The 12,242-nt window shown below is 40.1% G+C and overlaps 1 protein-coding gene across 8 annotated transcripts in view; it reads left to right on the forward strand.

Annotated features, from left to right (window-relative positions):
• PAN3 (PAN3 poly(A) specific ribonuclease subunit) overlaps positions 1 to 12,242 on the forward strand; it is a 127,440-nt gene that overhangs the window by 9,475 nt on the left and 105,723 nt on the right. For all 8 annotated transcript variants that reach the window (XR_002336631.1, XM_021065522.1, XM_005668294.3 and 5 more), the window contains 3 exons: positions 6,572 to 6,693; positions 7,443 to 7,509; positions 10,753 to 10,823. Coding sequence is in view for 7 of the 8 variants with exons in the window: in XM_021065522.1 (XP_020921181.1) it covers positions 6,572 to 6,693; positions 7,443 to 7,509; positions 10,753 to 10,823 (260 nt within the window). In the remaining variant the exon portion in view is untranslated. The remainder of the gene's footprint in view (positions 1 to 6,571; positions 6,694 to 7,442; positions 7,510 to 10,752; positions 10,824 to 12,242) is intronic.

Raw genomic sequence — 12,242 nt, forward strand, 5'->3', positions numbered from 1 at the left:
AATCAGAGCCGTAGCCACCGGCCTATGCCAGAGCCACAGCAATGTGGGATCCGAGCCACATCTGTGACCTACACCACAGCTCACGGCAACGCTGGATCCTTAACCCACTGAGCAAGGCCAGGGATCCAACCCGCAACCTCATGGTTCGTAGTCAGATACATTAACCACTGTGCCATGACGGGAACTCCAGCATTTACATTCTTGATACACATACCTTAGGCTGCTTTCATAAATATTAGGTAGAGCGTGATAGAGCCGGAAAAGCTGGCAAGGACCTGACATGTCACTTGGCTTGATTTTCTCATTTTGCTTATTTGTTCCTAAACTTACTCTATTAACACTGCTGTTTCTGAATGTGACTGTATCATTGATTTGAAAGGATGACGTGGGAGTGAAGACAGAATGATATGGGGCCTCATCGAATTCCATAAGTGGCCTTTTATAGTTGGTAGATTTGGTGGCAGTATGTCAGCAATCTCTGAGGTAGAGTCTTCTTGACAAAGATGCCATGGGCATCTTCTTATTCTCAAGGCTTGGAAAAATTGTCAAGGAAGCTTTTAAAGTAAAAGTTTTAGCAAGGTCCTCTGACATATAAAAAGGATTTAGATGTATACAAAGAATGTGTTCAAAAAACTTAGATATGGGAAGCTTTCAACGTAATATAATTTGGGCTAAAAGTGAGGATTCATTCATTTAATTAACAGACATTTATTGAGCACTTACTCTGTGTCAGGTACTGTTTTAGATTCTTGGACTATATTAGTGAACCAAATAAATAAAAGATCCCTTTGTGGTCCATAATTACATTTTAATTAATCGGTAAGGTCGATAATATTTATAAACATAACCCCAGTAACTTTATAGTGTGTTAAAAAATGACGACTGCCGTTAAGACATAGCAAAACAAAACCTCAGCTTTCAATGCATCATTGGATAATCTTAAGGTGATATTTTGCATGAGTAGTAAGCTGGCTTTGGAAACACATTTTCTCCTTCCAGTATTAAATGCCAAATCACTTTACTGAGAAAACAATTAAGAACAGTGGAATGCTTTTCAAAACATTTATTGCTTTGTTGGCAGCTTTTGATTGTGTAGAAAAAGCAGTTATCTTGGCACGGATCCCAAACGAAAACCATCTTTTGTTGGAAGATATTTTTCAGTAAATAATCAAACAGGCAGTACTAAATATGAAGTAGCTTCAGCTGAGAGTCCAGATGATTTCGTTGTGGTTGGTCAAGTTGGAAGCCAGTTCATCTTGGAAGGCCCGTAGTATTGCAGTGCTCCTCAGAATCAGGTCTTCTCCAGAGTCTTGCTGCATTGCAGTTCCTTTCCGATCGAGGAGACTTAAGTCGAAGGGTTTATCTTTCAGAAAATTTCGGATCAAAGCTGTGTATTGTATATACTCTCTCTAGTCTTCGCTTATGATGACTTTTGTGAGGGCGGGTTTGCCAGGTAGACCTTGGGGCTGTTAGAACAATGTCAGCTTGTCTCTCTGGAGGTCTGGTATTTGGTGCAAAGGACTTATTCTTTAATAAATGACATAATATATGTATACTGTGGGCACTGACTGGGTCTGGTATTTGATGCAAAGGACTTATTCTTTAATAAATGACATAGTATATGTATACTGTGGGCACTGACTGGGTCTGGTATTTGATGCAAAGGACTTATTCTTTAATAAATGACATAGTATATGTATACTGTGGCACTGACTGGGAAGCTTGATTATCAAACATAGACCACTCGGTGCCAGGTGTCACGTGAGTACTGGGAAGTGTGAAGATGCATGGTTCCTTCCATGTATGAATATGCACATGGAAAAAGAAAGCCTGGTAAAAGATTTTGAAATGTACAAATTTTGGCATAGTGTGATTTGCTGTAGATATGAAATGTTTAACCATCTCTGTTCAGGGATATTTTGGAAGGTTTCATGACAGGTGGTATTTGAACCATGTTTTGAAAAATGTCTGAAGCATACCTGGTGGAAAAGAAGAGCATCCTGCCCAGGCAGATGAGAACAAGGATACCGGTGTTTTTTGTGTTTTTTTTTTTTTTAGTTAAAGCATAGTTGATTTACAGTGTTTTGCCAATTTCTGCTGTATAGCAAAGCGACTCAGTCATGCATTCTTTTTTTATATTACTTCCATCATGGTCTGTCCCAGGAGATTGGACATAGTTGCCTGTGCTGTTCAGTAGGACCTTGTTGTTTATCCATTCTGAGTGTAATAGTTGCATCTCCTAACCCCAAACTCCCAGGCCATTCCCCCACCACCAGCAACCACAAGTCTGTTCTCTATGTCTATGAGTCTGTTTCTGTTTTTGTAGGTAGGTTCATTTTGCCATATTTTAGATTCCACATGCAAGTGATATTCATATAGTATTCGTCTTTCTCTTTCTGACTTCACTCAGCATGAGAATCTTTGGTTACATGCATGCGGTTCTGAGTGGCGTGGCTGAGTAGTATTGCATTGCATGTATGTACCACATCTTCTTAATCCATTCATCTGTCAGTGGACATTTAGGTTGTTTGCGTGGAGGACACAGGTTTCGGTGCTCTGTGCTGCTGAGGTCTCACTTGTCTCTGGGTTTCACCTGTGTTGGCTAATGATGCTTTGGAATTAGATGGAAAATTTAAAATGAGGAATTGCCCAGAAACTTTGTGAGGGCTGGAAATACAGTGTTTATAGTCATTAATTGCTGTTTTCTTATACTTCCTTTGAGCTTTTTTTCTTAGTTGGTGAGCTTTTGAGCCTTTCAAACACCTCAGTACGTCCTTCCCAGCCACTTGCTTTGAATTCACGTTTCTCTTCCAGGTGACCCTCTGGGTTTTGCGGTGGAGGTATAAAATGTTCCAGGCCACCTTTTCATCATTTCTGTTAAATTAAAAATAAGCGTATGAAAAATTTCCCTTAGTGCATTCTATACAAAGAATGTGTATCCGTTTTGAGAGTAAGCTAACTTTTACAAATAAATTTAGAAGTGGATACAAATGATAACCACAAAAAGTAAGCCCTAGGCACCGAACACTGTCCAAGCATGCCGGTGTTCTGAATTAGTCTCATGACAGGGCTGGAAAGCAGATGTTAGCATTTCTGTTTTACGGAGGAGGAGACGGAGACTTAGGTTAAATATGCTGTCAAAGATCCGTCGTTGGTAACTGACCGGAACAGACCCATGGGCATTGCTCAAAGTCTGTGCTCATTCCCCAGTCCCTAGAGAAGAGGCGGGTGCGAGTGTCTGCTGAGTGCTCGGAGGAGTCCCGTTTCATGAGCCTGCTGCGTCCACTGCTCTGTCATCTAGTGTCTTAGAGGCTCGTTTCCTCCTCAGAAAAATGGAGTCTAATATCCTTTGCATGGGGTATTTTATACAGGTTGGATGGGCAACTCTGTTGTATCTCTTATCAACTTTTAAAAATACCTACTTTCAAGGAGAACTTAATTGTAAATAAGTGTTTATTTATATGTGTGCTAATAGAGTAGGGAATATCGAAAAAATACAAGGCGTGGTCCCAAACCTCAGTTTACAGATAAAGTCAGATGGATAGAGAGTACAGAAATTGTGTAAGTGTAAGAATTGACAGGTTTAGGTAGTTGAAGGCAGAAATAAAAGGTAGATGGAAGAAAAGTGTTTTAGTCCCATAAATGATGTAAACAGCGTCTTCGCTAGGCGGGCTTTTGGCGGCTTGCGGTAGCTGGGGGTGCCTTCCCGAGAGGCGAGCAGAGGACCGCGATGCTGACCCGGGAGTCAGGGCGCCCGCCCCGGGCAGCTTCCTTCCCTCGCGTGGCTCTCGCAGCCCCGAGTGGGAACGAGCGCCTTCTCTTGCAGACGAGGCAGTGACGTTGAGGGGGTTTTGCTCAAGGTTATTCGGCTAGTAAGGGGCAAGAAGTTGGATTAGAACTCAGTAACTTCGAATATATTTTCTTTTCCTTTTTGCCTGGCCCTGGAGGAACACAGAGTTGGGTGTGTCTGCGTGGGAGTTGGTGGTACTGCATGTTGTGAAGTGCAGACCTTCACGGTACAGCGAGTTTATCATCTTGACTGGAGGGGAGAGTTCAGTCATGTTAGGATTATCATAAAGACCTTTTAATAGTAGATGTATACTTTCTTTTTGGTCTGTGTCCATGGCATGTGGAAGTTCCTGAGCCAGGGATCGAACATGCACCACAGCAGTAACCCAAGCCATGACAGTGACAAGGCTGGATCCTTAACCCACTGCTCCACAAGAGAACTCCTATAATCTTTGCTGTTTTGGCAGTATCTATTGTAAGGTACTCAGTATTTCCCTGATGGATACACAGTTGTCCTAAGTCCACTTAGTGAATAATCCCATTTTCTTGACCAATATTAAAAAGTAGCTTTATTGCCGAAAAAGGTAGCTTCATTGAAATATAATTTATGTAGTATAAAATTCACCCATTGGAAATGTACAGTTTGATTATTTTTAGCAAATGTTTAGAGTTTTGCAGCCATGAAGATTTTTACAAGAACTTTAAAAATACTGTTTCAATTGTTTTTCACAACTTTTTTTTTTTTACTTTTTTAGGGCCCCACCCGCAGCATGTGGAAGTTCCCAGGCTAGGGCTTGAATTGGAGCTGCAGCTGCCGGCCTGCACCACAGCCACAGCATTGCAGGATCCGAGCCGCGTCTGTGAACTACACTAGAGCTCATGGCAATGCCAAATCTTTAACCCACTGAGTGAGGCCAGGGATCAAACCTGCATCCTCATGGATGCTTGTCATGTTTGTTTCCGCTGAGCTACGATCGGAACTCCTTTCATAACTTTTCACTGAAGTTTGTAGGGTAGTTGGTATCAGTCTCATTTTATAAGTAATCATGTACTTTTTATGAGCATTTTGCCCAAGACATTGTGGCTAGTAAGTGGCAGAACTGATTCTCAAACCCAGTGCTTTTAGGAAAAACTAGAATGGTAGGTTGAGAACAGACCGTTGAGGGTTTTTTAATGTCAGACTAAGAAGTTTGGATTTCATCCCTTGGGGTAGGCACTGCCAGCATCTTGTCTGTGATGTCCTAGTTGGCAGAGGAGAACCAATTAGTATTTTCAGCTGGACTTTTTTTTTTAAGGCATGTTCTATGGAAGGCTAGTCCCTTAACAGCCTGTGGATGACAGGGGAGCCTTACTGATAACAAAACTGTTGATTAACATTCTCTTTGTTATATGTGTCTTAAAGTAAGCTAGAGAAAAGAAAATGTTATTAAGAAAATCATAAGGAAGAGAAAAATACATTTGTAGTGCTCCGCTGTATTTATCGATACTGTAGGTTTTATGTTGTCTGTTTATAAAATTAATCATTTTGTCTGTAGCTACATCAGTATTGTCTAATACGATACAAATACTGTAGGTGTCATACATTTTACTAAAACTAGACATCAAAAATGAAAACATAATATGAAAAAGAAATTAATATTTACTTACAGATATCCTACATCGATAGTGAAGAAGTAGCGCTCTGATGCTGTATGGTAGCCCAGTGTAAGTGGTCGGATTGCTTCACAGCAGCATAGCCAATACACTAATGAATGAATTGTTAGAAAGTTCTTGTAGCACACAGTATTACAATCGTATTCATTATACGGTATCGGAAATGTTGCCTTAAAAGAAAAAACCCAGTTACCTGCGATAGTAGGTTTAAATGCAGTTTCTCCACTTAGAGAGGCACACTGTAACGTTCTCTGAGAGTGAAGTTATAAAACAGCAGAAAAACTAACGCATTGTTAATTTTAGGGTAAATATCATTCACGTTATGCCTATGTAAGTACACACTAGTATCTATATCTGCATATATTTTACACATTCATAACATACCTTTTTCTTCATTTTGGGGGTGTTTTTAGCCTACACAGTTCATCTGTGCGTTTTTAAATTGTCATCAATCTCCAAAATTTTTTCCAATTTATTTATTGAAGAAAAGTCTGAGTATAATTGGACCTGTGCAATTCTGACCTGTTTTGCAAGGGTCAACTGTACTTAGCAAAAAAGTACAGTATGCATCTAAAGCATACTGTGATGTGTGAGGGACTCTTGAGTAGTGACAATCATTCCATGTTATTCTGCCCTAAAATCGACAGGCAGCGTGTCTGTTCTTCTTAGCTTTATCTCATTGCTACCCCTCCAGAATTGGTTTTACTGAATTAAGAGTGAACGTGAGACTGCTGGTCTGTTTCTTCATGTGTGTTAGGAGAAATTTGTCTCTGTTTATGAAGATTCACAGAAGAATTTGCAGTGATTTTAATCTCCTGTCCTCTTGCAAAGTTAAACCCTAATGAGAAAACTAGAAATGCAAGTGTAATTTGTTTCTTCATGTGGTGCTTGGTGGCTCTCAAGTAATTAATATAAAATAAATAGCTCTCTCTGGAAAAAATTATTCAACTTAAGCATTATTTAACAAATTTTTGGAGCCAACTTCATTTGGCTCTGCCTTTGTTACTAACAGGTAAATAAAAAGAAGAGCGACAGAGATTTGAAACTTGACAACTTATGTAGGAACAGAGAAACTACATCAGTGTTTTATGCTTGTAATTTAAACACTTGAATTTTCCTTCTCTTTCAGTTCCTGGAATAGATGGAGGAGCTTTAACTGAATCGAGTCTCACAGATTCCTATTTCAGCACCAGCTTTATTGGAGTTAATGGATTTGGAAGCCCCGTAGAAACAAAGTATCCCTTGATGCAGGTATTGTTAGTATGGTTTATGGGGCTCTGAACATTGAGGTTCATTTCAGGGGTGGAGACAGCTAGTCTTGGTTTATTCTCAGATTTGTTCTGTGGGAGGTAGGATTTTTGAGGTCATGAGGAAGGTGGGATATAGGTCCGCCATCTCCTGTAGGTTTGGAGTCAGGGTGAGCTTTCAGGGATGGGGTTAAAGTATGAAGAGGATGGTTTCTCACTGTGTGATTTCGAGAGGAAGGAATGAATGCCTTGCAGGATAGTGGGGCCACTGGGATGCTCGGGAGCGGTTAGAAAGCCTGGGACATACTTAGAGAATGGAGACTAGCCTGTTTTACAGAATCTGTAAGCTGTAAGAAGGATAATAACGCACTGGAAGAGGACAGTAAAGAGCAGTTACTGGCTCATGCGTAGTCCCTGTGCAGCCGCTCACATGGGTACTGGAATTTATAGACGAGGAAGCTTAGTGGATATGTGTCTTGCCCAGGCTAATATGTTATGGAAGTGCAGTTCAAAATAGAGCTGTGACTTTGGTTTTAAATACCTGGCTAGTGAGTAAAATTTTCATTTGATGTGTTATAGAGAATATTTGGAAGTTTTTGCATAGATGATTCTAACCTAAGCAGCAGCATTTATGGAAAGATTACAGGGTCACTAATGTGAGTGATGGATTGGAAGGGAAGATGGGAGGCGGGTCAGTCTTCATTGGTTGAATATTCTTAGTTCTGTATTCCTCAATGATATTTTATTTTTCAGAGAATGACTAATAGTAGCAGCTCCCCAAGCCTTTTAAATGACAGTGCCAAGCCATATGCAGGCCATGGTAAGATTTGGTCTCTTTTCTCTTTTATATAATGTATGTAGTATGTATATTTTTGACTCTAAAAACAGTATGTCCATTGTAGCAATTTCAAAAATTACAGGTAGATATAAGGAAGAAAATAAAAGTGATCTGTTGTCTTCCTACTCAGAGCTGAAAACTAAGATTTGGATGTATGTATGCAAACGTGCATATATACATAGTACATAGTAATACTTAAGATCACAGTAAATCTACTTTTTTTCGGTCTTTTGGTCTATTTTTAGGGCTGCACCTGCAGCACATGGAGGTTCCCAGGCTAGGTGAGAGCTATAGCTGCTGATCTACGCCACAGCATTGAGGGATCCAAGCCACATTTGCAACCTACACCGCAGCTCACAGCAACACCGGATCCTTAACCCACTGAGTGAGGCCAAGGATCGAACCCGTGTCCTCATGGATGCTAGCTAGTCAGGTTCGTTAGGCACTGAGCCACAATGAGAACTCCTAAATCTACTTTTTTAAAAAAATTAAAAAATTTTGGGAGTTCCCTTTGTGGCTCAGTGGTTAATGAATCTGACTAGAACCTGTGAGGATGCGGTTTGATCCCTGGCCTCGCTCAGTGGGTTAAGGATCTGGTGTTGCCATGAGCTGTGGCGTAGGTGGCAGACTCAGCTCAGATCTGGCATTGCTGTGGCTATGGTGTAGGCCAGCACCTGTAGCTCTGATTTGACCCCTACCCTTGGAACTTCATATGCCGTAGGTGTGGCCCTAACAAGCAAAAAAAAAAAAAATTTTTTTTTTTGGCTACCCCGCTGCATGTGGAGCTCCCAGGCCAGGGATCAGATTTGAGCTACAATTTCAATCTACACTGCAGCTGTGGCAACGCTGGATCCTTAATCCACTGTGCTGGGCCGGGGATCTAACCTGCATCCCAGTGCTCCAGAGACATTACGGATCCTGTTGTGCCACAGTGGGAACTCTGCACTGAGTATATTTTTAAATTGTGAGTGTTTCTTGATCATTATAAATTGAATTCTCTTATTTATTTTCATAATTTTCTTTTTGTTTTTATGTTTTTAAAAAAAGATTACAGGAGTTCTCTGGTGGCCTAGTGGGTTAAGAATCTGGCTGGTGTTGTCACTGCTGTGGCTTGTGTCCCTGCTATGGCTCAGGTTCAATCCCTGGCTCAGGAACCTTATGCATGTTTCACATGTGGCCAGAACTCCCCTCCCTCCCCCCTCGCCAAACAAAAAACATTCCAATATTGGATTGTGTTTATAAATCTCTTCACATTTTGAGTTATTTCTTTTGGAAACATTTTGTGACATGGAATTACTGTTTCAAAGTTAGTTAGCCTTAAGATAGTTTTAAGACTTTTGATACAGGATTTCCTTTTTGTATCCCGATTTACAAATAAATGTTTCTTTCTGTACTTCTGTATCCTATTTTAAAAATAAATGGTCATGGATGGTTTTTAAAAAATATGTAACAATTGAGTATTCATGCTCTATATCAGTAAAATGTTAGTATTTATTAATAACGGTGAGAATAAGAATTTACATGTTGATTATTTCCTGAGAGACATTTTAGGGGTGTGTATCAAACTCAGTAATTTCAACTTTTGCTGTAGGAAAAAAAGCAACATTTTAATAATGTATAAAATTATTAGAAACTGATGTGTAGCATTATGTTTTTGGCATTCCCATAGAGAATGCTTTTTTTTTTTTTTTTTTTGTCTTTTTAGGACCACACTTGCAGTATATGAAGGAAGGTTGCCAGGCCAGGGAGTAATTCTTAGCTGTAGACGCTGGCCTATGCCATGGCCATAGCAATGTCAAATCCGAGTGGCGTCTACAACCTATAGCACAGCTCACGGCAAGGCCGGATCCTTAACCCACTGAGCCAGGCGGGGGATCAAGCCTGTGTCCTCATGGATGCTGGTCAGATTTGTTTCCACTGAGCCACGACGGGAACTCCCTAAGGTTCCTTTAAATGAGAACATTTATTGTATTTTTTAGGATTTCACAGGTAATTTAATGAGAAACGTAAGATTAACTCAAGCTCAGAAATGAGGACAAAAATATTTCAGTGTGTATCATGGATTCCCTTTCAGAAACTCTTCTGATTTGTTAAGCGAGAAACAATTTAGAGAGACTTTTGTTTGTGACCTCTGGCCACAGAGTAATAGAGCTTTGAACCTATGAAGTCTTTGGATTTCATGTATGTGTTTTGAAACATTTAATATTTCTTTTTTTTTTTTTTTTTTTTTTTTGTCTTTTTGCCATTTCTTGGGCCCATATGGAGGTTCCCAGGCTAGGGGTTGAATCAGAGATGCTGCCACCGGCCTAAGAGCCACAGCAACGTGGGATCCGAGCCGCGTCTGCAACCTACACCACAGCTCGTCTGCAACCTACACCACAGCTCAGGGTAACGCTGGATCGTTAACCCACTGAGCAAGGGCAGGGACCGAACCCGCAACCTCATAGTTCCTAGTCGGATTCGTTAACCACTGCGCCACGACGGGAACTCCAAATAATATTTCTATCTTTAAAAACTTAAATTTACTTTATCTTTTTAGTAAGAATATCCAATACCTGATGATAGACTTTAAGGAATTTTCTTATACTACTGTCCCTCCATCCCTACCCCTTTTTAATTTTTTTTTGTCTTTTGTCTTTTTTGGGCTGCACCTGTGGCACATGGAGGTTCCCAGGCTCGGGGTCTAATTGGAATTGTTGCTGCCAGCCTATGCAAGAGCCATAGCAATGCCAGATCTGAGCCGTGTCTGTGACCTACACCAGAGCTCACGGCAATGCCGGATCCTTAACCCACCTAATGAGGCCAGGGTCGAACTCGCAACCTCATGGTTCCTAGTCGGATTCGTTTCCGCTGGCCACGACAGGAACTGCCCTTTTTAATTTTTCATATGATGTGGTCTCAAGCACACAAACTACAGGTAGACTTCCTTCATAGACACATGCTTAATAACATGGTTGAGTCCTCTTTTTTTCCGATTTGATTCTTGTTTTTTGCTCTAAGCAAACACATGCTTCTGAGTAAATGTACACTGAGTATTTCCTGAATGAATTTGTGTTTCGTTCACTAGGAAGTATTTGAGCATACGCAGTGGGGGAGGCATCCAGTTTAACTATTATTGTGGTATATGATTTTTATCACTATTTTTAAGCATTCAAGTTAAACATTTATTAGATTCATAGGTTTCTCGAGTTATCTGTGTGGAAACTTACATAACTTATCTTCCAGATCCTCTAATTTCACCTGCTTCATCCTTGTTTAATGACTTTGGTGCCCTCAACATCTCTCAGAGAAGAAAGGTAGGTGAGATGGAAACTTGATGGACTGTAAGGGTGATGTTGGGATGTTACCTACTTAATGGTCAGTGTTCACTTAAGTGGGGGGAGGGCTGTTGATGGGCCGCAGAGTGTTTCTTGCTTTTTGTTAACCCTTTTCCTTGTTGTGCATATCTTTCTTATATGTAGAATTTAATTTGATCTCTGTGCATGGAATAGAGACGTTTTATGTGAAGGGATAAAATCCTTTTGCTTATTTTTGCTCATTTTCTCTATCTTAATGTATCCTGTTTTTAAGATAACATCTAATTTAATGTGGTATTTTTTGTTATGTGACCTGTTGTAGGCATATTATCATCTTTTAACTTTACTTTCTGTTTTCTCTAAATCTCAAAGATTTCTCCCCTAATATAAACTCCTCATTACACTGACAACTTAAAATCTTTAGCTTTTCATAACTGACACAACTGTTTAATAAAAAGTTTAAACTCTCTTCGTATTAGAAATTTAATTTTATTTGGAATTGAGGTTGCTAGACCATGAATAATAGGTTTTGAAGTACCTCGTGGTGGTTAACTAGAGTTGGACGCCTTTAAGTTGTAATAGACGCATGCGAGTCAGTAGCAGTGGTCACCCAGAGAAGGCGATGTTTTGGTTAGGACCTCTAGCAGCTGCAGATGTTTAGGAGGTGGCAAATCTCGGTGGAGATTACTATAAAGTTGTAACTCATTCAGTCCTTAATAGTAGGAGAAAGATCCAAAAGAGAACAATATGAATTTTAGAGAACTGATATAAGCTTAAGATGCTTTTAGGAAGTATGTGATCATAGGCTAATAGGAAATGAATTTTCATGAAGACTAGATGTTATCAAGACAAATTATGGGGTCAGGTATAAATTACCTCAATACCTCGTGTACCTAGTATTATCTCCATTTTGAAACCTGGATAAGAACAGGTAGGTAGTTAATTACTGAATGCTTTTAAGCAGTTGGAATTGGTAGACTGGAATGTACGGGGCTGGTTTTATAAATGTGCGTGTTGGCTCTCACCAAGAACACATTTGCTTCTGCCTCACACACGCGTCTCAGAAGTGGGAATGTGTGTTTTTTTAATTCCTAGAGCAGAAGTGGAATCGAGCTGGATGCAAGCAGATTCATTGGTGGTAGTGTCAGTCTGGAAAGGAATGGTAAAATGCTGCAAAGCATGTACAACCCGGAAACCAAGTTATCTGGAGCTATTTAGCATAAGGGGAAGATAGAAAGCCCTTAAGTAGTATTAAGGGTGCCCCAGGGGCCTTTTCACATTTTTAAAAATAATAGTCAGTTAACTGTGATAAGTAGCATTTCTGATATGAATAGAGAGTAAAACTAGGAGTTCCTGTCGTGGCTCAGTGGTTAATGAATCTGACTAGGAACTATGAGGTTGCAGGTTCGATCCCTGGCC

This window comes from Sus scrofa, chromosome 11 (genome assembly GCF_000003025.6).
Source record: "Sus scrofa isolate TJ Tabasco breed Duroc chromosome 11, Sscrofa11.1, whole genome shotgun sequence".
Taxonomy (NCBI): Eukaryota; Metazoa; Chordata; class Mammalia; order Artiodactyla; family Suidae; genus Sus; species Sus scrofa.